Source organism: Oncorhynchus masou, unplaced genomic scaffold (assembly GCF_036934945.1).
Source record: "Oncorhynchus masou masou isolate Uvic2021 unplaced genomic scaffold, UVic_Omas_1.1 unplaced_scaffold_1963, whole genome shotgun sequence".
Lineage (NCBI taxonomy): Eukaryota > Metazoa > Chordata > Actinopteri > Salmoniformes > Salmonidae > Oncorhynchus > Oncorhynchus masou.
Genome location: NW_027008456.1, coordinates 38,101 through 63,283, shown reverse-complemented (window position 1 = coordinate 63,283; position 25,183 = coordinate 38,101). Strand labels below are relative to the sequence as shown.

Below are 25,183 nucleotides of genomic sequence, written 5' to 3'. Positions count from 1 at the left end.
GGACCGCCACAGGAAAGTAAGACCCAGAGTTACCTCTGCTGCAGAGGATAAGTTCATTAGAGTTAACTGCACCTCAGATTACAGCCCAAATAAATGCTTCAAAAAGTTTAAGTAACAGACACATCTCAACATCAACTTTTCAGACGAAAATGTATGAATCAGGCCTCCATGGTCAAATTGCTGCAAAAAAAATACTACTAAAGGACAACAATAATAAGAAGAGACTTGCTTGAGCCAAGAAATACAAGCAATGGACATTAGACCGGTGGAAATCTGTCCCTTGCTCTAATGAGTCCAAATTTGAGATTTTTGGTTCCAAAGACTGTGTCTTTGTGAGACGCAGAGTAGGTGGACGGATCATCTCTGCATGTGTGGTTCCCACCGTGACACATGGAGGAGGAGGCGTGATGGTGTGTGGGTGCTTTGCTGGTGACACTGTCAGTGATTTATTTTGAATTCAAGGCACACAACCAGCATGGCTACCACAGCATTCTGCAGCGATATGCATTCCCATCTGGTTTGCATCTGGTTGGACTATCATGTTTTTCAACAGAACAATGACCCAACACACCCCCAGGCTGTGTAAGGGCTATTTGACCAAGAAGGAGAGTGATGGAGAGCTGCATTAGATGACCTGGCCTCCAAAATCACCCGACCTCAACCCAATTGAGATGGTTTGGGATGAGATGGACTGCAAAGTGAAGGAGAAGCAGCCAACAAGTGCTCAGCATATGTGGGAACTGCTTCAAGACAGTTGGAAAAGCATTCCAGGTGAAGCTGGTTGAGAGAACGCCAAGAGTGAGCAAAGCTGTCATCAAGGCAAAGGGTGGCTACTTTGAAGTATCTAAAATCTTATTCTACAATGTAGAAAATGGTTTTAAAAAATAAAGAAAAACCCTGTAATAAGCAGTTGTGTCCACACTTTTGACTGGTACTACTGTATATGTTCCGGCCCACGACCATCCGCTCAAGAACAAAATCAGCCGCAAGTTGAATCTAGTTGGGGACCCTAGTTATAGATCATTTCAGAGAAATAGAACCACTTGATGCTCTGCTTGATAGCAATACAATTGCTTAGAATCAGTCAACAATATGATGTGCGGTGATAAAAGTACTTTGTCACTCCATGCTATTGGGAACTGTCAAACAAGAGTTTCCATGATAATACAGGCACTGAATGTAGAATTTGGCTTTAAAAAGTCATTAAGACAGCATTTAATTTACACAAAGAGTACCACTCATCTAATAACAATGGTTAATTCATGCTGCTAACAATTGAATTGCATAATCTATACATCTGATTTGAAAAAAAAATAGTCCATCTTGATGCTTTAGAGCTTGTTGATTGGCTATAAATACTGACTGTAGTACTCCCGAGTCCTGACCAATCGACAAGCTGGGTGTAAGGGATTTCCTCCTCTTCTTCCGAAGAGGAGAGGTGAAAAGGATCAGAGGACCAATATGCGGCGTGGTAAGTGTCCATGGTTCTTTTTAATATGTAATGTACACATGAACAACTGACTACATAAAACAAGAAATGTGAAAACCCTAACAGTCCTATCTGGTGCAGAGACAGGAACAATCACCCACAAACACACAGTGAAACCCAGGCTACCTAAGTATGATTCTCAATCAGAGACAACTAATGACACCTGCCTCTGATTGAGAACCATACTAGGCCGAAACATAGAAATACCCAAAATATAGAACAAACAAACATAGACTGCCCACCCAACTCACGCCCTGACCATACTAAATAAAGACAAAACAAAGGAAATAAAGGTCAGAACGTGACACTGGGTCTCTGAAAAATTATGCCGCTCAGGATGTTAATATCATTTTTTCCCTAATTAGCTATGCTAAGCAGTGGTCAACACAATTCAAACTTGCTGTATAATGGGATATGATGAGGTAACTAAAATGAAAGAATTCAGTATGGCCACAACATCCATCATATTGGTTATAAAATAAGAAGTGTAGGACTGACTGTACTGTTAGTACTAAATCAGCATAGGCTTGAGACTTGGGGGTTAATGCTTTTCTTTAACAGGAAATATTTTTTAAAGCATGTCGGCACTGTGGAGATGACTCTTTCAGTTCTCTTACGTATGGAGGCTCACGCATTCACCGAAAAAAGTTCTATGAAAAGAGAAATGATGTGTGGCCTGAAATCTATTGAAGCAAGCATCATAAAAGCCAAGAGAGATACAATTAGGAGGAGAGGTAAAACGGCAGGTCTAGTGTGTGGGTGGACCAGTTCAATCAAATGTGAAAGAAGACAGACGTTTGACACTCTTTAATGTCTCTCAGGACGTTTATTTCCCATGCATAGTTTGGACAAGTGTGTAGTGGAATTTGAGATTGAAATTTAAAAAAGAAAAGATCTGACATTCATTATTACTTTTCCATTAGGAATCATTCACAAAATGTTTTCAATTAATGTGAAAAGGTTGAAATTGATCAGCAACTCTTTCAAGGGATGAGTTTGGACAAAGAAAAGTGCTGTAAAAACATAAATACATGACAAAAAAAGCCTCTAAAACTAAAACATTCAGCACATTTGTACAACACAGTGCAATACAAAGGGGATATTCGAAATGGTTCTCAGCACTGAGCTCCTCGATTTGTCACTTGTTGAAATTGCTAATCTCTTTTAGAAATGAGAACGCAATGCAATTGTAAACATTATTGAGTAAGATATGACTGATACAGCACTGTTCAAAACTACAACTGAGCAAAAATTCTCAACTTTTCACTGCCATTTTGTTTTCCAGTTTTTAGTGCAGAGAAACATCTGCCTGTGTAACACAGAGAAGAGAACAGCACAAGTAACAAACCGATCCATGTAGATCATCATGAGAGGTAAGGATAGTGGAGCACAGGACCAGCTAACTCAACTCTACGCTAAGGCTGTGCCAGTATAGCCAGTTCTGACTGAGGAAAGATTGCATTTCGCAGGTCTATTCAACAACACTCCGTAAACCAGGGATGTACATTTGAAGTCGGAAGTTTACATACACCTTAGCCAAATACATTTAAACTCCCTGTCTTAGGTCAGTAAGGATCACCACTTTATTTTAAGAATGTGAAATGTCAGAATAATAGTAAAGAGAATTATTTATTTCAGCTTTTATTTCTTTCATAACATTCACAGTGGGTCAGAAGTTTACATGCAATCAATTAGTATTTGGTATCATTGCCTTTAAATTGTTTAAGTTGGGTCAAACTTTTTGGGGAGCCTTCCACAAGCTTCCCACAATAAGTTGGGTGAATTCTGGCCCATTCCTCCTGACACAGCTGCTGTAACTGAGTCAGGTTTCTAGGCCTTCTTGCTCGCACACACTTTTTCAGTTCTGCCCACAAATGTTCGATAGGATTGAGGTCAGGGCTTTGTGATGGCCACTCCAATACCTTGACTTTGTTGTCCTTTTTTCCACAACTTTGGAAGTATGCTTGGAGTCATTGTCCATTTGGAAGACCCATTTGCGACCAAGCTTTAACTTCCTGACTGATGTTTTGAGATGTTGCTTCAATATATATCTACATAGTTTTCCTGCCTCATGATGCCATCTATATTGTGAAGTGCACAAGTCCTTCCTGCAGCAAAGCACCCCCACAAGATGATGCTGCCACCCCCGTGCTTCACGGTTGGGATGGTGTTCTTCAGCTACTGCTCCAAAATGTAGGATATTTGTCCCCATGTGCAGTTGCAAACCGTAGTCTGGCGGTTTGAGCAGTGGCTTCTTCCTTGCTGAGACGCCTTTCATGTTATGTCGATATAGGACTCGTTTTACTGTGGATATAGATACTTTTGTACCTGTTTCCTCCAGCATTTTCACAAGGTCCTTTGCTGTTGTTCTAGGATTGATTTGCACTTCTCGCAGCAAAGTACGTTCATCATTAGGAGACAGAACACGTCTCCTTCCTGAGCGGTATGACGGCTGCGTGGTCCCATGGTGTTTATACTTGCGTACTATTGTTTGTACAAATGAACGTGGTACCGTTCATCAGGCGTTTGGAAATTGCTCCCAAGGATGAACCAGACTTGTAGAGGTCTGAGGTCTTGACTGATTTCTTTTGATTTTCCCCTGATGTCAAGCAAAGAGGCACTGAGTTTGAAGTCAGGCTTTGAAATACATCCACAGGTACACCTTCAATTGACTCAAATTATGTAAATTAGCCAGAAGCTTCTAAAGCCATGACATCATTTTCTGGAATTTTCCAAGCTGTTTAAGTCAACTTAGTGTATGTTAATTAACGTCTGACCCACTGGAATTGTGATACAGTGAATTATACGTGAAATATTCTGTCTGTAAACAATTGCTGGAAAAAATGACTTGTGTCATGCACAAAGTAGATGTCCTAACCGACTTGCCAAAACTATAGTTTGTTAACAAGAAATTTGTGGAGTGGTTGAAAAACAAGTTTTAATGACTCCAACCTAAGTGTATGTAAACGTACAACTTCAACTGTATGTGTGTTTGTGTTTTAGACATGACACTTTTAGGAGCTACAGTATCTACCGTGTGTCTCTCTACAATCTGTGAAATACATCTGCTGTCCTTGCCTGTCTCTTACACCTTCTCACTTTTCTCTTCTTCTTTTACTTCATTACCGGAAAAACACAATAGAACAAGCACACACTAAGAGGTGTCAATTAATCAACATAGATTTAAATGGATCCCATGTCTAATTCAAGCATCACATAGCAAGATGGTGGTGTATCAGCAGCTGCAGATTGGCGGGTGTAATATGTTGGTACAGTAGGAGGTTTGTGGGTTAAAGGTCAGGTTTCATTTGGGAGAAGGGTGGTGTTGTGAAGGGCATTATAGGAACAGGAAGTGAAGTGTCTTCATCCTCATCCTCAGGTCCAGTCATCTTCGTTCTACCCAAATTTAAAACACCAGCATTAAAGAAAAATGCTGACAATAATGAAAATAAGATTCAGTGTCATCCCAGTGATTACTGTGAAAGATATATATCTACACTTACAAAAACACCTTTACACACCAAGATTGAAACAGTTCCTTCGAAAAGTATGAAAACAATACAAATAAAAAAGTCAAATATTTTCAGACGCTAGGTAGTTTTCTGTTGACATGAAATCAGAGATAAATATTTCCCATGCTTTCCGTTGCATTAAGAGAAATTACCATTGTGGTTTTGGAAAAAATGAAAATCTATCCATTTGCAAATATTTCATCTGTAATTGATAACCTTGTGACACCCATTCCTGTAATTCACCTAAAATGCTTTCTAGTTAACAAAAGAGCCAGTGTTCAAACAAAAGCATATAATTATTTTAAAGCATCATACACTATGCACAGGTAGGTAGAAATAAAAAGGTGGAGATGGTCAGCTCCACAAGAGGGCCCTGAGGGACAACAGTTGTCCCCAATCAATGACAGGTCATGAGCATCAATGGCTCAGGAAAAGCAAGTTTCGTCATGAGCAAGAAATGCTTCAAACAATCACAATCAAATCAAGATAACTGTGGTATAAACAGTTAAATTAAGCTTGCTCAGGAGATTAAATGTTGGATCTAAAAGTCCCATTATCAACATTCTGTGAACCTTGGAGGTGAGAGGGGAGGGAGAGGGCTAGGGGACTGGTATTGAGGTGGTGGGGAAGGGATGGTGGGCACAAATGTGTGTGCAGGTAGCGTATCTCCGCTCTTAGTGTAATACGAACTTTGACCCATAAGAAGAAATAAGTTACCATAGTAACAATACCGGGAGCTTCAGCGTGCGAGCAGCTAACCAGTGCCTGGCGAGTAACAGACTGTCCAGACGTGGTGCTATGCCATGGTGGCACTGACACAGGTGAAAAGCTGGGGCTAGGCTGTGAGGGGACACTGTGCAGAGACAGGCATGTTCACTTGACGTGCTCAGCGCTGTGGGAGGAACAGTAGTACTTTTTGTGGGCTATGAACGTGGACAGGCTGCTGAACTTGATATTGCACAGCCGGCAGAAGCGGATGTTACCATTCTGCAAAGGGGAGACCAGGAGGGTCTTGGGTGTGGTAGGTGCCGGGACAGCAACAGGGAGTGGGAGAGCCAGGGTGAGGGCTGCCCTGTCTGGAAGCAGAGCAACAGCAGCCTGCTGGTTCATAACCCCAACCTCCCTCAGGACCTCAGGCACAGGGGACACAGTCAGGGGGAGGGACCTGGTGGGAGACACAGCAGGAGGGGCTGCTTTGGGGGAGCTGCCACCCCCAGCATGGGGACCCAGGGGGCTAATGTTCACCAGGGGAGAGGAGGGGGATATAGTGTCCATTCTGACCCGAATGTTGATGCTGTCCCTGCGGGTCTGGAGGCCCAGTTTGGGCGGGGTAACTGGAGTCTCATCCCTGGGGCTCAGGCTGGGGCTGATGACAGCTGGCTGGCCCTCCAGGTTCAAGACCAGGCCATGCATGGATCTGAAGTGCTCCACCAGGTCACAGGTCACCGCCCTATTGGGAGGGCAGTAGGGGCAGACCACAGGAGGAGAACCTGGGCCTTTGGCTGCAGGGCCACTGTGAAGGGATGTAGCCTCAGAGCCAGGCAAAGATGAGGAGTGAGGGCTGGGCGAGGCCCCCTGAGGAGCCTTCTCTGTGGGGAGCCCATTGGCCTCTGGGGAAGTGGAGGCTGGTCTCTTCAGCCTGTGGAGCGTCTTCAGGGTGTGGGCCTGCAAGGTGGTGGCTGGGCAGTAGTAGGTCTTGTGGGCCAGGTAGTTTTCAATGCTGTTGAAGCTGATGCTGCAGGCGGTGCACTTATGGTAGTCAGTGAGGGGCAGAGCAGAGATGCTGCTGCTGCCCCGTGGGGTGTCCCTCAGACGGGGCCTCTTACTCAGGTCGATTGGACCGTCTCCATCAGGGCTGGTGCTACTGGAAGTGGCTGGACACAGGCCCAAGGCCATGGCTGGAACAGGGGCCTCCAGGACCTTCCCCAATGAGGCAGCAGCCTCCTGCTTCACAGCCGGGCCCAGCCCTGGAGCAGAGGGAAAGGCAATAGCAGCAGCGTTGGCTAGGGCCTCAGTCCGAGCCATGTGGATCTCATACATCTTCTTCCTCTTGCGCGTGCGGATGGGCTGAGGCAGGAAGGTGGCTTTGCCAGCGCTTGACCGCTGGTTGGACGGATCGTGGCGCGAGGCACAATAGAAGCGCTTGTGGACGGTGTAGTTCTCATGGCGACTGAAGTGAATGTTGCAGGCCTGACAGAAGGTCCTGGTGGGGTCTTCTTCCTGGTCCTCTGCTGAGCCGCTGGGGCTCTGGCTGCCCTCACTGGCCAGGTCTCGTCCTCCTCCACCACCTTCCCCCTCAGAGGAAGAGGAGGACACAGCCTCCTTCACCCCAGGGTTCTCACTTTTTACCTCCACCAGCTTTCCCTCTGTGCCGGTGTTGCCTGGAACAGGGTCTGAGTCACTGTGGGAGGCTGTGGCAGCCTGAGGGGATGAACCGTGTCCGACAGAGGGGACAGTGACCCCTGAGGCCCCCTCCTTCACTGGGCCAGCCGCGTCTCCCTGTTGATGCCTGCTGGAGCAGTAGAGCTTCTTGTGAACGTAAAAGTTGTTGATGTTGTTGAAGGTGATGTCACACTCTAAGCATGTGGCCCCCTTGTGGACAGCGGTGGTAGTGCCTGCGGGATAGAAGGCTGGTGCTGCCCCAGGGGACACCTGGCCCTGCTTGAGCCGGCTGTGGACCATCTCAGACATCTTGGCCAGGATCTCTGAGGCCTGGGGCAGGATGGCTGCCTCTGGGCTGAACATGTACTGTGGCAGGAATACAGCTGCTCCAGGCAGCACTGAGCCAGCTCCTCCCAGGTGGGCAGGGCTGGAGCCAGGGGTGGGGCTGGTTGGCTCTGCCTTCACGGCCACAGCAAAGGGACTCCTAGGGGAGGTTGAGGTCTGAGAGCACCCTACCCCTGTGTGTCCATGGCTCTTCCCCTCCCGGTCCTCCTCCTCTTGCCCCTCATTCTCAGAGTCCGAGCGCAGTTCCTCTTTGATCCTCATGTCTGTGGGGAGGTGGTCAGGTGGGCTGCAGCCTCGCGGGGTGGCTGAGCTCCCATTGGCCCCAGGGCTGGAGGAGTCAGGGTGGGGTACGCAGGCAGGGGGCTCAGGGTGGTCAGCTGAGGAGGGGGTGCTCTGGCGGGGTGAGGGGCTCCTCTCTGCCGGGACTCTCACCTCCAGGTGTGTGCTAACATGCTGCTGGAGCTGGCCGGGAGAGTCTGTGACGTGGCCACATATCTGGCATTTCAACACAACACCAGAGTCTCCTGGACTTAGACCTGCCACAGAGAGACAGAGACACACACTATTAGAAATGGGTTTCTTACTATTAAACATAACATTACATCACTGGTGATTATGCTTCATAGCCTATAGGACCAAATCATCATCAATATACCCATAATCTCTCATGGAGAGACCCTCCAAAACACACGTTATATTGTCACATACCCTGAATAGGTGCAGTGAAATGTGTTGTTTTACAGTTTCAGCCATAGTAAAATTGCACCCCTGGAGCAAAGTAGGGTTAAGTGTCTTGCTCAAGGGCACATTGACAGATTTTTCAACTTGTTGGCTCTTCAAACCAGCGAGCTTTCGGTTACTGGACCAACGCTCTAACCGCAAGGCTACCTGCCGCCCTTATACTATGCAAACATAAAGGGTACTGTAGAATCTGTCTAGAGACTATGGGAAGCATCGGATAGCAGCAGCAGTAGTTCCGGGGCTTGAGTTTTTCGTATTTGGGTGTACCAGGGCGAGGGAGGTGCTTAAACTTGGGGCGGGGATACGCTGCGAGGTTATTCCTTCGATTGCAGACTACGAGAACCTGGCCATGCTTGATATATCACATTTTTGCCGTAGCCAGTTGGCAAGTATGCAAAAACCTCTTTTCCCTGCTAGCATTTTTAAGCACAACTGTTGCAGTGGCTTAAAACGAAGTGATGAAATGGACACTGCTAATTCAAAATAGTGTTAAACAGTCTCACATATCCATGGTGAGTCTTACACTGCTTTCGTGTGTCAACATGGATGATAAATGCGAAAGGAGGGGGGGGGGGCTTTGGCTGAGAGTTTCTGTTTGCGAGGTGGAGACTTTACAAATCACATTATCGCAATTTCTAACACGTCTCCCCCAGAACTTAATCAAGCATCTGACCAAATTTCACAATATTTTAGTTCTGGGTTAACCTATATTAATATACCCATAGAAAACAGGGTTTCTCTGCATAGTTGCTGTTCTGAAGTAGAGGCAGTGCTGTTATCCTCTCACTGCAATTGTAAACAAAAACATTTAGTCTGTTAATGTATTTACCTGTGGACAGAGGCAGTTTGGGCAGGCCAGGACCTGGGGAGTACACTTCACTGTGCGAGCCGGGCTGACAAACCATGTGACTGGTAACCAGGTGGCTATAGAGGATGTCCCTCGTGGTGGAGATGAAGCCACAGCCGTGACACACTCCGTTTTGCGTGTCCGTGTGCACCTTCAGGTGACGCTCACAGTTGGCTTTAGTGGTGAAGGCCGATAGGCAGATCAGACACACAAAGGGACGCTCACCTACAGACACACAGGATACAACACACACAGCTCAACAAAAGTGTCTAACGCTAACATACACTGAGTGTACAAAACATTAGGAACACCTTCCTAATATGGAGTTGCACCCCCTTTGCCCTCAGAACAGCCTCAATTTGTCAGGGCATGCTCTACAAGTTGTCGAAAGCGTTCCACAGGGATGCTGGCCCGTGTTGACTCGAATACTTCCCACAGTTGTGTCTAGTCGGCTGTATGTCCTTTGGGTGGTGGACCATTCTTGATACACACGGGAAACTGTTAGGCGTGAAAAACCCAGCAGCGTTGCAGTTCTTGACATAGTCAAACCTGTGTGGCTGGCACCTACTACCATACTACGGTCACAAGACGCAGGCCTCCTAATTGTCCCTAGAATTTCTAAGCCAACAGCTGGAGGCAGGGCTTTCTCCTATAGAGCTCAATTTTTATGGAATGGTCTGCCTACCATGTGAGAGACGCAAACTCGGTCTCAACCTTTAAGTCTTATGATTGAGTGTAGTCTGGCCCAGGAGTGTTAAAGTGAACGGAAAGGCTCTGGAGCATCAAACCAGCCTTACTGTCTCTGCCTGGCCGGTTCCCCTCTTTCCACTGGGATTCTCTGCCTCTAACCCTATTACAGGGGCTGAGTCACTGGCTTACTAGGGCTCTTTCATACTGTCCCTAGGAGGGGTGCGTCACTTGAGTGGGTTGAGTCACTGATGTAATCTTCCTGTCTGGGTTGGTGCCCCCCTCTTGGGTTGTGCCATGGCGGAGATCTTTGTGGGCTATACTCGGCCTTGTCTCAGGATGATAAGTTGGTGGTTGAAGATATCCCTCAAGTGGTGTGGCGGCTGTTCTTTGGCAGAGTGGGTGGGGTTATATCCTTCCTGTTTGGCCCTGTCCGGGGGTGTCATCGGATGGGGCCACAGTGTCTCCTGACCCCTTCTGTCTCGGCCTCCAGTATTTATGCTGCAGTAGTTTATGTGTCGGGGGGCTAGGTTCAGTTTGTTATATCTGGAGTACTTCTCCTGTCCTATTTGGTGTCCTGTGTGAATTTAAGTATGCTCTCTCTAATTCTCTCTTTCTTTCTCTCTCTCGGAGGACTTGAGCCCTAGGACCATGCCTCAGGACTACCTGACATGATGACTCCTTGCTGTCCCCAGTCCACCTGGCCGTGCTGCTGCTCCAGTTTCAACTGTTCTGCCTGTAATTATTATTATTTGACCATGCTGGTCATTTATGAACATTTGAACATCTTGGCCATGTTCTGTTATAATCTCCACCCGGCACAGCCAGAAGAGGACTGGCCCACTCCACATAGCCTGGTTCCTCTCTAGGTTTCTTCCTAGGTTTTGGCCTTTCTAGGGAGTTTTTTTTTTGTTTAATATTTTGTCTTGCCCATTCACCCTCTGAATGGCACACATACACAATCCATGTCTCAATTGTCTCAAGGCTTAAAAATCCTTATTTAACTTGTCTCCCCCCCTTCATCTACACTGACTGAAATGGATTTACCAAATGACATCAATAAAGCAAGTAACATTTTATTTGTCACGTACACATGTTAATGCAAGTGTAGCGAAATGCTTGTGCTTCTAGTTCCGACAGTGCAGTAATGTCTAACAAGTAATCTTACAATTCCCCAACAACTACCATATAAACACAAATCTAAAGGGGTGAATGAGAATATGTAGATGTAAATTTTTATTTATTTTATTTCACCTTTATTTAACCAGGTAGGCTAGTTGAGAACAAGTTCTCATTTGCAACTGCGACCTGGCCAAGATAAAGCTTATGGATGAGCAATGGCCGAGCGGCATAGGCAAGGTGCAATAGATGGTGTGATATGAGTAATGTAAGATATGTAAACATTCTTAAAAGGGGCATTATTTAGAGTGGCATTGTATAATGTGACTAGTGATCCATTTATTAAAGTGGCCTGTGATTGGGTCTCAATGTAGGCAGCAGCCTCTCTGAGGTAGTGATTGCTGTTTAGCAGTCTGATGGGATCATAGCTTTCACCTGGATTCACCTGATCAGTCTATGCCATGGAAAGAGCATGTTTTGAACATTCAGTGTGGGTCTTTTAACACACAATGACCACCAGTAGAATTGCTTAACCTAATAATACAAAAAGAGAGAAAAGGTCCTACTGTTATAACTGGCTATTAAAAGTGCAATAATTACACAAATATTCACACTTAGGAAATCTGCTTTGAGAGAGAGAGCTAAAGTAATGTTTTGTTAGAGAGAATACAGTTCTCACCACTGTGTGTCCGCATGTGGATCTCCAGGGAGCTGGCGCTGGGGCAGCTCTTGTTACATTGTGGGAAGGGGCAGACACGCTCATTGGGGTAGGAGTCCTTGGGCTTGTCCTGTGGAGGGGAGCAGGAGGACTGCTGCTTCTGCCGGCTGGCACAGTAGTACATGAGGTGGGCCTGGAGGTTCCTCTCACTGCGGTACCAGATCCCACAGTCCTTACACGGAAAGATGTCCTCTGGACCAAGTAAACAAACAACTGTTATCACTTATCAATTGAGTAGTACATAAACAATGCACGAGAGCAGTGCATGTTCATTCATAAAAATAAAAATAAACTGATTCCATGTGATCTGCTTACACATTAAAACGTTACATAGACACTTTCATGTAAACATCATGTTCATTGATGTGTACACACATCACCACACACGCATTCAGCTGCGTCACATGATCGATTCAATTGCGGAGCAAGAAAAAACACTTGATATTGCTCCGGGGTCTCCAAGGCAACAAGAGCACAGAGGTTGTGGTAGCGAGCGCCCGCCCGCGCGGGGTAATCGTACTGATCTGGTGTCAGGGCTCATGTTAAACAGGCTATTTTTGATAACGTCCGTAATTACCCACAGTCCTCAGCACAGAGCTTCTACAGCAGGAACCGGGATACGGCTGATCATGTTTTACCCTTTAGCTTGATTTGTGGTGATTAATCATGCACTCATCACAGCATGTCCATGCCTGCTCCCGCTGCTGACTACACTGCCAATAGGGGACTTTATGAAAAAGCGTGAAGGCAATTACAAAGCAGTCTACCTCTGAGACCAGGCGGTACAGAGGAGTTACATTGCCACCTTGTGGTGTACTGGGTGAATGAGAAAATGTAGCACGGTGAACCTTTGCAATTGCATTTATCTAGGTCCCAACATGGAGTCCCTCAATGTTGTTCACATTGACAGTATATACACAGTACAGTAACTGCCAATGCTTTGTGCTCTGCATGTGCTCACCATAGACATTAAAACCAGTAGATGGTGGTATCGCTGACATTCCTATGGAAAACTCCTGATGGAGCATGAAGTATTTTAATTTTTAGCGCCATGGCTGAATGGGGCTGAATAGCACCAGAAAATAGCTAAAGATCATAGTGAAAGTGGCCGTAACTAGGGGGCTTGGGTGCTTAGACAGACACATGTACAAAAGCACACAAGACACACTTATAAAAAGAACACATTATTATCCTGAGCAATCTGAAACTCACTGTTGACAACTGCCGTGGCCAAGATGGCTGCCATCCCAGCCTGCTGGGGGAGGAGCTGTATCTCAGAGTGGAGGGATGCTGGGTAGACACCTGTAGGCTCCTCCTTCACCGCAACACCCTGGGTCTTAGAGGGGGACCGCTGCTCCATAGAGGGTGTAGACAGCGTAGCCAGCAGACCGTCCCCTGTGGAGATGTCCTGGGTTACCTTACAATACAGCTCCTCACCTAGGGAGAAGAGATAGAGTCACACACACAACAACACACGTCACACCAGGGGCATGTAGTGAAACATAGATGGTATTGTACAGGATGTTATTTATGGAATGTATAGTAATCTATAGTAGGTCAAAATATCTCCGTTCTGGTCTCACTCTAATAAGAGACCTCTGATTGTAAACTAGGATAAGAGCACCAGAACTAAAAATGTAACAATGAAAATGGTGCATTATCTGCATGAGTGCTGTTTTGATTGTTTGGGCAGTTTGTAGAACCTTGGCTGTAGATGGTACAGTTGGTATCTGTTGCATCAGAGGTTAACAGGACTCTACGGAGCCAGCAGTCTGTGTCCTCACACACCAGGCTCAACCTGGAGATCTGTAGACACACAAATAAACAAACAGACACCGTCAGACTTGCTCTGGAAACACAGGGTCACGTTTTTAATACAGAATGAGGTGCGGCAAATTATTATCATAAGCCATCATCACGTACCCTCTGATTCTCACACACTTTCCAAGTCTTTGCAGACAAACCGATTTGGATACAGAACATTATACAGACAAAGACCTCCTGAAAAGTGAGGTTTAACAATGAATTCATCCTGACAATGTCCTCTGAATAAACTGTTCAATAATTAAAGCACATCGAATATACACTACAATAAAGGGACTCATCTTTTCCAGCAGTAAGGGGCAGGCCTGTAACATGGGCAATCAGAAGCATAGAGGGAGAGGAAGGGGGCACAGGCTGAACAAAGACTCGCTGAAAAGAGCTATAGACAGGGCATGGAGAGAGGGAAGGAACAGAGAGACCCCAGGAGAGAGGAGAAGGAGATCCGATGACGTCGTAGTGCTCCTATTCACCCGGACGCCCTCTCAGGAGCTTCTCTCAATACACGATGGGACAAAAGGTGCGTGAGTGGAGGGGAGTCATAATCTAGCTGTGTGTGTTGAAGAATGTGTGTCAGTGTCTGCACATGTGTGAATGCTGCTGAAGCCAGGGCAGACCAGAGAGTAACACACACCTGTGCCGTCCTCAGCACAATCTTGTCTTTGTTCAGTGGAGGCTCACAGAGCATTCCACCTGACAATCACTCCCACAGGCTTATCGTGTGTCTGCATGAGACACACACTCATCTACGTACGTCTGTGTGTTACGGCACAGTTAAGCAGAGTGCGTTCGTAACCAAATATCTCATAGCAGTCCCAGTAAAATGTTGTCTTCTTTGTGAGGTTTAATGATACATTTATGAGAGTGTGTAGTAAAACCATAAACACAGTCACATTAGGTGGAGCTCCACAACTACCGTATAGTATAGTTGCACAAGGCCTATAGCAGTGCAACACCTGTATGGAGGCCTGAGGACATATAGATTCTAGAACACAGTCTCCACTAGGTGGCAGCAATCATTCAGCAGCAACAGCCCTGACAGACACACCGCTTCAGGGGAGCCACAGTTCACTCAGTCTGCTTGCTACAGGGGATACCTTGGTACATATATTCCAGCATGGCACCACATGGACTGAAACTTTGAGAGAATATGAGGTATGAGTTTAAATTGACGTGTGTACAAGGACTGGGGGTATATGGGGTGAGTTGGGAAGCAAGGGAGGACAGTGGAAGGATTTATTTCTGAATCGGTCTGTTCTAGCCTGAAGACGCTGCGTATTGTATTTCATGGAGAACTTGCGCTGATGTGGAGATATGGCTTCTTTTGTTTTAGTTTGTAACCCAATACTGGAGCCGTCTGTGCTATAAGTGCTGCTAATTTGTTTCAGACTAATTTATCAGAAATCTATCACAATGCTTTGGTATTCACTGAAGAAAAGGCCAGTGTGGTCCGACTTGAGAACATTTCACAGGAACATTTCACACAAGACTACTGTAGAACAGAACAGAATAAAATAAAACCTTACAACAGAATCAGTTGGGAGTTTTGGACAGTTTGAACAAATGCAAAATGCTCTCTGAGAGACTCTCTGAGACTAGCAGAGAGAAGATGAGATGGATATGGTGGTTTAGCTGGCTCTGATCTGGCTTTGGGCCCTGACTGCACTAGGGCTTGAAAGATGGCTGGAACCAACACACAGTGAGATAATATGAACTAAAAGACATGGGGCAAGATTGCAGTTTGATAGGATGTGTAATTAACAAAGCCAACAGAGGCTGTGGCCGCCAAAGATTGTTAAGTTAAGAGGAGCAGAGAAGCCTCTAGTATCACATCTTCCTAGCCTGGAGGATATAATCAACAATCACAGTATCAAATTAAACATATAATCAAATGGCAAGTCCCTGCCTGTGAACACACACACACACACACACACACAGCTAACAAGCACACTCCACCTCTAGTGATGTAAACTATCCCACAATGCAATGTCCAACATCCCTAACTGAAACACTTTCTAATGAGGAGGGAGAGAACAAGGAAGGGGGAGCCAGAGGAGGACTAAAAGACTAAGAGGAGAAGTGAATGTTGCTTAGCACTGCCTGTGTTAACCCTGGTGGTCTCCCTAGGATCCCGGAACTTTGAGAGCGCTTCAAGTTCCTCAGTGAGGGAGTCTTTGAGGTGCAGTCTAAGCCCACTCTTCTGGACCCTCGTCTCTCATGAATATTAATCAGCTCAGCCGGGCTTTAATCTGCCTGATCCCCGCACTGCTGCCGCCGTGACGATAGCAAATCTAATTATTTGGTATTCTGATATTAACCACCACTAGCCCCCTCCCTACACCATACAGCCTCACCATAGCCACCTTCAACTCCCAAACACGCACAGACACAGCCTCAGTACGCACGCACCTCACCGCAGCCCACGACGCCCTCTCCTTATCACTCCCAAAAACGCCCTCTTCTCACACCGATAAAACTTGAATGCAAATGATGCTCGGCTGATTTCATTTCTGTATTCGTTCATTCTGTAGCCCTGTCGTTGCGGCGTATAAAAAGGAATATAGAATTCTCCCCAGATGCTCTTGTCTGGGGGTTGGAAATTAAGGGAGAAACCTTTCCCTGAACTAACCCCAAGTCTAACCTCGACTCAGATCAATTCAGCTTAATATACGGTTCAATTAAAGCAGAGGAAATAAGACAACGCCTCCCCCATCCTCCAGTAGATGAGAAGATTAAGCCTTCATACCACTGTCAACTCTCCACATATATTTGAATTTGCATACACATCATTGCTACCATAATTTGCTGAATATTCCCTGGTGATTAAAGCAATTATAGAATCCTGTTCTCTGTGGAACCATGAGAAACACAATGAAATGATTGGTCAATAATGAACTTCTTTTTCAATGTGTGCATCCTGGATAATGATATCATCCAAGTGTGTTTGAATGTACTCTATGAAGCGGACACAGCTGGACAGACAGAGAAGAAAAGAACAGGAAGGTAGAATAGTCTCTCCTTTCCTGGCCAGTGCAGCTGACTTCCACTGAATTCCACCATAGACCTCCTGACTATTGGGGCTGGCCTGGTCTTTATTCATACTCCTTTTCCCTCTCACTCCCTCTTTCACCCCCTCCTACCATTTACCTCTTCCCCTTCGCTTAATCTTCCCATCCCTCCCGCACTACAGTACTGTATGGCTAATCATGCCCTCTCTCATCCCTCTCTCTTTCCCATTCCTCAACCTCCCTCTCTCATTCCTACCCCTCTGTCTGCCCTTCTATCTCTATCTCTCCCCTTCAGGAAATGGTTTCTTTCCCAAAAGGGGAATGAAGGGGGTACTCACTGTCCCAAACAAAGAGGTCACTGTGTGAATCCTCCAAAAATACAGAGAAGAAAAGGAAGGAAGATAAACATCAGAAACCTACTCAACATCCGCCTCTCACACACACATTCTCTCTCTCAACACACACACACACACACACACACACACACACACACACACACACACACACACACACACACACACACACACACACACACACACACACGCACACACGCACTTCTTTAACACAAATAAATACGCACATGAATACACTAATACATGTGCTTACTGTACAAACACACTGAAACCCATTCCCTTATACTGGTCTGCTCATGCACAGCCACACATCTGCATATACACTATATATACAAAAGTATGTAGACACTCCTTCAAAATAGTGGATTTTGGTACTTCAGCCCCGTTGCTGACAGGTGTATACAATAGAGCACACAGCCATGCAATCTCCATAGACAAACATGGCAGCAGAATGGCCTTACTGAAGAGCTCAGTAACTTTCAATGTGGCACCGTCATAGGACGCCACCTTTCCAACAAGTCAGTTCATCAAATTTCTGCCCTGCTAGAGCTTCCCCGGTCAACTGTAAGTGCTGTTATTGTGAAGTGGAAACGTCTAGGATCAGATGTGAAGTGGTAGGCCTCACACGCTCACAGAACGGGACTGCCGAGTACTGAAGCTTGTAAAAATCGCCTGTCTCCAGTTGCAACACTCACTACCGAGTTCCAAACATCCTCTGGAAGCAACGTCAACCCAATAACTGTTTCCATGGCCAAGCAGCAGCACACAAGCCTAAGATCACCATACGCTATGCCAAGCGTCGGCTGGAGTGGTGTAAAGCTCGCCGCCATTGGACTCTGGATCAGTGGATACGTGTTCTCTGGAGTGATGAATCACTCTTCACCAACGGACAAATCTGGGTTTGGTGGATGTTAGGAGAATGCTACCTGCCGAATGCATAGTGCCAACTGCAAAGTTTGGTAGAGGAGGAATAATGGTGTGGGACTGTTTTTCATGGTTCGGGCCCCTTAGTTCCAGTGAAGGGAAATTATAATGCTACAGCGTACAGCGCATTCGGGAAGTATTAAGACCCCATTGCCCTTTTCCACATTTTGTTACGTTACAGCCTTATTCTAAAATTGATTGAATAAATAAAAATCCTCAATCTACACAATACCCCATAACAACAAAGCGAAGCAGGTTTTTCCATTTTTTTGGCACATTTTACTGAAAATAAAAACAGAAATAACTAATTTAGATAAGTATTCAGACCCTTTGCGATGAGACTCGAAATTGAGCTCAGGTGCATCCTGTTTCCATTGATCATCCTTAAGATGTTTCTACAACTTGACTGAAGTCCACCTGTGGTAAATTCAATTGATTGGACATGATTTGGAAAGGCACACACCTGTCTATACAAGGTCCCACAGTTGACAATGCATGTCAGGGCAAAAACCAAGCCATGAGGTCGAAGGAATTGTCCGTATAGCTCCAAGACAGGATTGTGTCGAGGCACAGATCTGGGGAAGGGTAACAAAAATTGTCTGCCGCATTGAAGGTCCCCAAGAACACAGTGGCCTCCATCATTCTTAAATGGAAGAAGTTTGGAACCACCAAGACTCGGCCCGGCCAAACTGAGCAATCGGGGAAATGGGCCTTTGTCAGGGAGGTGACCAAGAACCCGATGGTCACTGACAGAGCTCCAGAGTTCCTCTGTGGAAATGGTAGAACCTTCCAAAAGGACAACCATCTCCACAGCACTCCACCAATCAGGCCAGATGCAAGCCACCCCTCAGTAAAAGGCACATGACAGCCCACTTGGAGTTTGCCAAAAGTCACCTAAAGACACTCAGACCATGAGAAACATGATTCTCTGGTCTGATGAAACCAAGATTGAACTCTTTGGCCTAAATGCCAAGTGTCACGTCTGGAGGAAACCTGGCACCATCCCTACGGTGAAGCATGGTGGTGGCAGCATCATGATGTGGGGATATTTTTCAGCGGCAGGGACTGGGAGACTGGTCAGGATCGAGGGAAATATGAACTGAGCAAAGTACAGAGAGATCCTTGATGAAAACCTGCTCCAGAGCACTCAGAACCTCAGATTGGGGCAAAGGTTCCCCTTCCAACAAGTCAAAAACTCTAAGCACACAGCCAAGACAATGCAGGAGTGGCTTCGGGTCAGAGTCTCTGAATGTCCTTGAGTGGCCCAGCCAGAGCCCAGACTTGAACTCGATCAAACATATCTGGAGACCCGAAAAAGAGCTTGAGAGGATCTGCAGAGAGGAATGTGAGAAACTCCCCAAATACAGCGGTGCCAAGTTTGTAGTGTCATATCCAAGAATATTCAAGGCTTTAATCTATGGCAAAGGTGCTTCAACAAAGTACTGAGTAAATGGTCTGAAAACTTATGTAAATGTTGTAGTTCAGTACACGTTTTATAAATGTGCAAACATTTATAAAAACCTGTTTGCTTTGTCATTATGGGGTATTGTGTGTAGATTGATGTGGGGAAAAAATGTGGAAAAAGTAAAGGGGTCTGAATATTTTCAGAATGCACTGTACAAATGACATTCTAAACGATTATGTGCCTCCAACTGTCTGCCACAATTTCGGGAAGGCCCTTTTCTTGTTTCAGCATGACAATGCCTCCGTGCACAAACCGAGGTTCAGACAGAAATGGTTTGTCGAGATCAGTGTGGAAGAACTTGACTGGCCTGCACAGAGCCCTGACCTCAACCCCATCAAACACCTTTGGGATTAATTGGAATGCCGACTGTGAGCCAGGTCATCAGTGCCTGACCTCACTAATGCTCGTGGCTGAATAGAAGCAAGTCCCCGCAGCAATGTTCCAACATCTAGTGGAAAGCCTTCCCAGAAGAGTAGAGGCTGTTATAGCAGCAAAGGGGGACCAACTCCATATTAATGGCCATGATTTTGAAATGAGATGTTCAACGAGCAGGTGTCCACATACTTTTGGTCATGTAGTGTGCCTCCAAGAAAAAATAATCCAGGTTTGATGAGCTGCATGCAAATGACATGTAAAAATATAAAACTGCGATACTTAAAACAGGCAAGATAAGAGATTTGAAAATGAGGCACTCTTGGAAAGCGGGCTCCAGAACTGCCGGAGATGAGCCTCGGAGATAGGTTTTCCCTCTCTCCTTTACTCTCCGCCCCGCAGAAGCAGGCGCAGATGACAGCGAGCTGCAGATACCAGCCCAGTCACAGGGACTGAGTGATGAGAATAAGCACCCCTCCCCATCAACTCCATCTCCAACCCCACCTCTTTCCATTCCATCTCCCTTCCTCTCTGGCACTGCCTTCATCCTTTTGCTGGCTTTTGCCATTGCACTTTCCTATAATTTCTTTTTTTCTCCCTTTTGCCTCTCTACTTGCCCCTACCATAGTCCACCTATTTGGTCCATTCCCTTTCGCTAGTCAACATCTTCTCAGTGTCTGGCAGGGGCAGAAAGAGGGAGAGATGTCATAGTGGAAGTGTCTGAGGAAGAATTTAGGCCTCTGGTCCTCCTGTGAGCTCTAAGCTCTGTAGCATAACCTCAGGTCCGTGTTGCCAATGAACGTATACATGGGCGTGCTCTCAACATATCTGCCATCAAGATTAAGCTAGTTTAGTGCACTTTATTATTATAGACATTCAGGAGCGATCAAGAGGGTGACAAGTGCTAAATTACAGATTTGGGGTCTTCTGGAGAGACTGTTTTAATTAAGATCTAATTTGAGAGGGCAGGGTGCAGAAGGCTGCCAAAGACAGTCTCTGTTGATAATTTCAGATCAACTGGAGAGATTTACCAGGAGGTAAACAAACACTGCTAGATAGAGAATGAGAGAGAGTGAGAAGGTTCTCACCTTCACTTGTCCTTCGTAGGGAACGACAGAGCAGTGAGGGGGGAGAGACTCCCCAAAAGTGTGTTTGCAAGCCGTGGGTGGCAGACCTTATCATTTGAGTTCTCCTGGAGAGATTATTGGGGGATTAGTGCTAACGCTTGTTTCTAAAACATGATGAAAAGACGTTCCGCACGTGATAACGCTTTGAACTCCACACTCCGCTCCTTCTAGGATCATGCCTCTAGGCTTCGTTTCCGCGAAAGACAGGAGGGTGAAGAGAGGGAACAAAAGTGATGCGTAAGTTGAGTTGCTTCTGCAGGTTTGGAGGAGTATCACTCAAACTACGGTGAAACTATAAGGCATGGTGCGCTTTTCCTTGTTGAAGCATTGCCATTATGAAGTTATTCTAACTTGGTTGATACCACCAAATCATCACTACATATCAGGTGTAACCTACTAATCTTAAGACTCTTTTGACCGAGATTTGATCAATTTGTGATGTAATCAAAACAAGGGGAACTATATCAGATGAGTCTGATCCAATCAGAAAATACACACCTCAGTTGCCATGAGACGAGGACATGTTCACTGAACGACAAACTCCCAGCAATCTAAGGAAACCTGGTCAGCTCATCAGTAAACATTATTACACTGTGTACCGAAGTCCAACATCCATATCAGACAGAATATATTTCAATAGATTTGAATGCCTCTTTCTCAAGAGATGCAAATTACAGAATTTCCATATGACACACACAGCCCAGTGACATTGATCATCTAATGAGTGAGATCTCTTTAAGAGAGACCTGTCATGGATATCAACTCACTATCCACCCCGTTTCCTTAGACCTGACTGCCGCTCATGATCCCCACCCACACAAAGCAACAAACATATGCGCGAGCAAACACACACATTTCTTGTAGAAAAATGGTGTCAATCCCTCCAATAGAGTTCCAGACACATGTAGGTTCTATGCCAAGGTGCATTGACTCTGTTCTGACCTGTGGGGGCCTAACACCCTATTAAGACACTTTATGTTGGTGTTTCCTTTATTTTGGCAACTACCTGTATATCAGATCAAAAAAGAACAGGTCTTATATTAGCTAGGATCTATGCTTGTTGTGTGAGAGTGCACTAGTGTGCAGTGTGTGTGGGTGTTCAAAGTGAACGCTTGTCTTGTTGTGTTACAGGGTAGGCCCGTATTAAACTGATAGCTTATCTGGCAAGATCAAATAAGAAGCACATTTGCTCAGAGAAGGCAGAGCACAGCAGGCAGGTTTGGCATGGATCTGCAGGTCTGCCAGGCGAGGCGGGTGGTGCCAAGTCACCATGTGATGTGATGAGGGGCAGAACCCCAGGGCTCCAGACGCCACTGCAGGCTGCATGACAACACCACTGGGACAGGTCTGAGGTGGAAAGGGACAGGGAGGAGGTCACACTAACAGGACAGCACATGGCATACTGCCATGACAGCACCACTGGGACAGGTCTGAGGTGGAAAGGGACAGGGAGGAGGTCACACTAACAGGACAGCACATGGCATACTGCCATGACACCACCACTGGGACAGGTCTGAGGTGGAAAGGGACAGGTAGGAGGTCACACTAACAGGACAGCACATGGCATACTGCCATGACACCACCACTGGGACAGGTCTGAGGTGGAAAGGGACAGGGACGAGGTCACACTAACAGGACAGCACATGGCATACTGCCATAAAACCAACACTGAATGTCTCTTTTCTGTTACAAAAACATAATCTTGTAGCTGAATCAGGTAACCCTTTGTCCAATCCCCTACACATAATATTCCCTACTGAGGCCAATCAAGCAGAAAGGTTGGTAATAAGTGTAACTCAATCACAGCAAAATAAACAAAAGTTAGCTGTGTAAATTGGGTATTTGGAATTGTTTAGACTGTCAATGTTGAATCTTTACACAGTACACGATGGCAACAATCATGCAAAGCCAAATGAATTGCACATCCATTGTAAGCACCAGTAGTTTATTAATAATAATTGGTCTCTTTATAGTGGGAGAGAACGCAGCAGAAAGCAATCTTAGCTAAGCAGAGATAGAGATGAAGGCTGCGTAGCGGTGGATCTACTCTATTGAGGGTAACCCTGACCCCTGCTGACCCCTGGGCTGGCGGCCTGGCGGGCGGGGAACTGTGGGAGGAGGATGCGGAGTGACAGTGGGAGACACAGGAGGAATGTGAGATTAAACCCACTATCTCCTCCTGACTGAGGGTCAGTCTTCACTCTTTCAGCCCGCAGATAGCAGAGGGAGAGAGAGAGAGGGAGAGAGAGGGAGAGATGGAGAGGGTGAGGTTAGAGAGAAGGGAGAGAGAATTCAAAAGAGATGGTCAACGCCGAAAATCTACTAAAAACTGCATTGAGACGTAGTCTTCTTGAACATGACAGAAAGGGAAGAGTGAGAAAAGGAGATGAGCAGTGGAAGGGAGGAAACGAAAGATGGGTGATGGGTGTGTGGACTCAGAAATTCTGATAATAAACTAAATCTTAGAAATGAGAGCCTATCAACCAGAAATCAATCATTGGGATTTGTTGTCCAGGAGGATGGCGCCACGCAGAGATAAAATACAGGCGGACGTCTGGGGAGCAGAGGGTAGAGGAGAGGGGTGGGCTGGTCTGGGTTTGCTGGGCTGCAGCTGGGAGAGGAAAGGCTGCAGGACCAGTGAGTCAGTCAAGCTCATGGATGCATCAGCATGAGACAAAAAGTAGATGAGCAGTCTTTCAGAGAAACATTCATGGTCATTCAAGTATAATGTCTTCATATATTTATTAACCCTTTGGGGAATACATACGGCATATACCGTCATTTAAGAACAACATCGCAAAAGGCCGCTACACATTTTGGATTATAAACTGGGAGGTTTGAGCCCTGAATGCTGATTGGCTGAATGCTGATTGGTTGAAAGCTGTGGTAAAGTATATCAGACCGTATACCACGGGTATGACAAAAAAGTACTTTTTACTGTTCTAATTCCATTGGCAACCAGTTTATAATAGCAATAAGGCACCTCGGGGGTTTGTGGTATATGGCCAATATACCATGGCTAATGGCTGTTTCCAGGCACTCCGCGTTGCGTCGTGCTAAGAACAGCCCTTAGCCGTGGTATATTGCCTTCGGAAAGTATTCAGACCCTTTGACTTTTTCCACATTTTGTAACGCTACAGCCTTATTCTAAAATGTATTACAGATTTTTCCCCCTCAGCAATCTACACACAATATCCCATCATGACAAAATGAAAACATGTTTTGAGATATGTTTGAAAATGTATTAAAAATAAAAAACAGAAAAGCCTTATTTACATAAGTATTCAGACCCTTTGCTATGAGATGCTCAGGTGCATCCTGTTTCCATTGATCATCCTTGAGATGTTTCTACAACTTGATTGGAGTCCACCTGTGGTAAATTCAATTGATTGGACATTATTTGGAAAGACATACACCTGTCTACATAAGGTCCCACGGTTGACAGTGCCCGTCAGAGCAAAAACCAAGCCATGAGGTCGAAGGAATTGTCCATAGAGCTCCGAGTATTCAGTATTGAGCATGGAGTTGAACTGATCTGATCGAACATCTCTAGAGACATGAAAATAGCTGTGCAGCGACGCTCCCCATCCAACCTGACAGAGCTTGAGAGAATCTACAAAGAAGAATGGGAGAAGCTCCCCAAATATAGATGTGCCAAGCTTGTAGGGTCATACACAAGAAGACTCAATGCTGAAATCGCTTCCAAAAGTGCTTCAACAAAGTATTGAGTAAATGGTCTGAATACTTATGTAAATGTGTTATTTAAAAAATATGTTTTTATATAAATTAGCAAACATTTCTAAAAGCCTGTGTTTTCTTTGTCATCATGGATGTGGTATTGTGTGTAGATTAATGAGGCAAAAACCCAATTTAACCAATTTTAGAATAAGGCTGTAACATAACAAAATGTGAAAAAAGTCTAGGGGTCTGAATACTTTCCGAAGGCCATATACCACACCCCCTCAAGCCTTATTGCTTAAATAGAGCATGGATTACAAATCTTTAAAAAGTATTTGATCCAGTCCAGAGAAAGTGTGTGTGTATGTGTTTTTGTGTTTGACAGTGTGCAATGTTCTGGAATCTGTATCTGGTCAGTGCCAGGAAAACTCTTCCAGCTCAGAATCACATGATTAGACGGACTTTCAGCACATGATGAATAAGAGACAACTCCAGCGAGAGGAACATCCTGTCTCTAACATTTCCCAAGGAAATGCACATAGCGATTGGCCATGGGGTAATAGGAGCGTGCGCACACGCACACAAAGATATTTCC

The 25,183-nt window shown here is 45.6% G+C and overlaps 1 protein-coding gene across 1 annotated transcript in view; it reads right to left on the bottom strand.

The window, feature by feature from the left end:
- Window positions 1–2,285: 2,285 nt before the first annotated feature.
- LOC135532645 (zinc finger protein ZFPM1-like) overlaps window positions 2,286–25,183 on the bottom strand; it is a 42,697-nt gene continuing 19,799 nt past the window's right edge. Inside the window, exons 3-7 of the mRNA XM_064960112.1 lie at window positions 13,544–13,646; window positions 13,053–13,277; window positions 11,802–12,032; window positions 9,299–9,541; window positions 2,286–8,264 (exon numbers count right to left, since the gene is read on the bottom strand). Of these exons, the coding sequence (XP_064816184.1) occupies window positions 5,875–8,264; window positions 9,299–9,541; window positions 11,802–12,032; window positions 13,053–13,277; window positions 13,544–13,646 (3,192 nt within the window). The 3' untranslated portion in view covers window positions 2,286–5,874. The remainder of the gene's footprint in view (window positions 8,265–9,298; window positions 9,542–11,801; window positions 12,033–13,052; window positions 13,278–13,543; window positions 13,647–25,183) is intronic.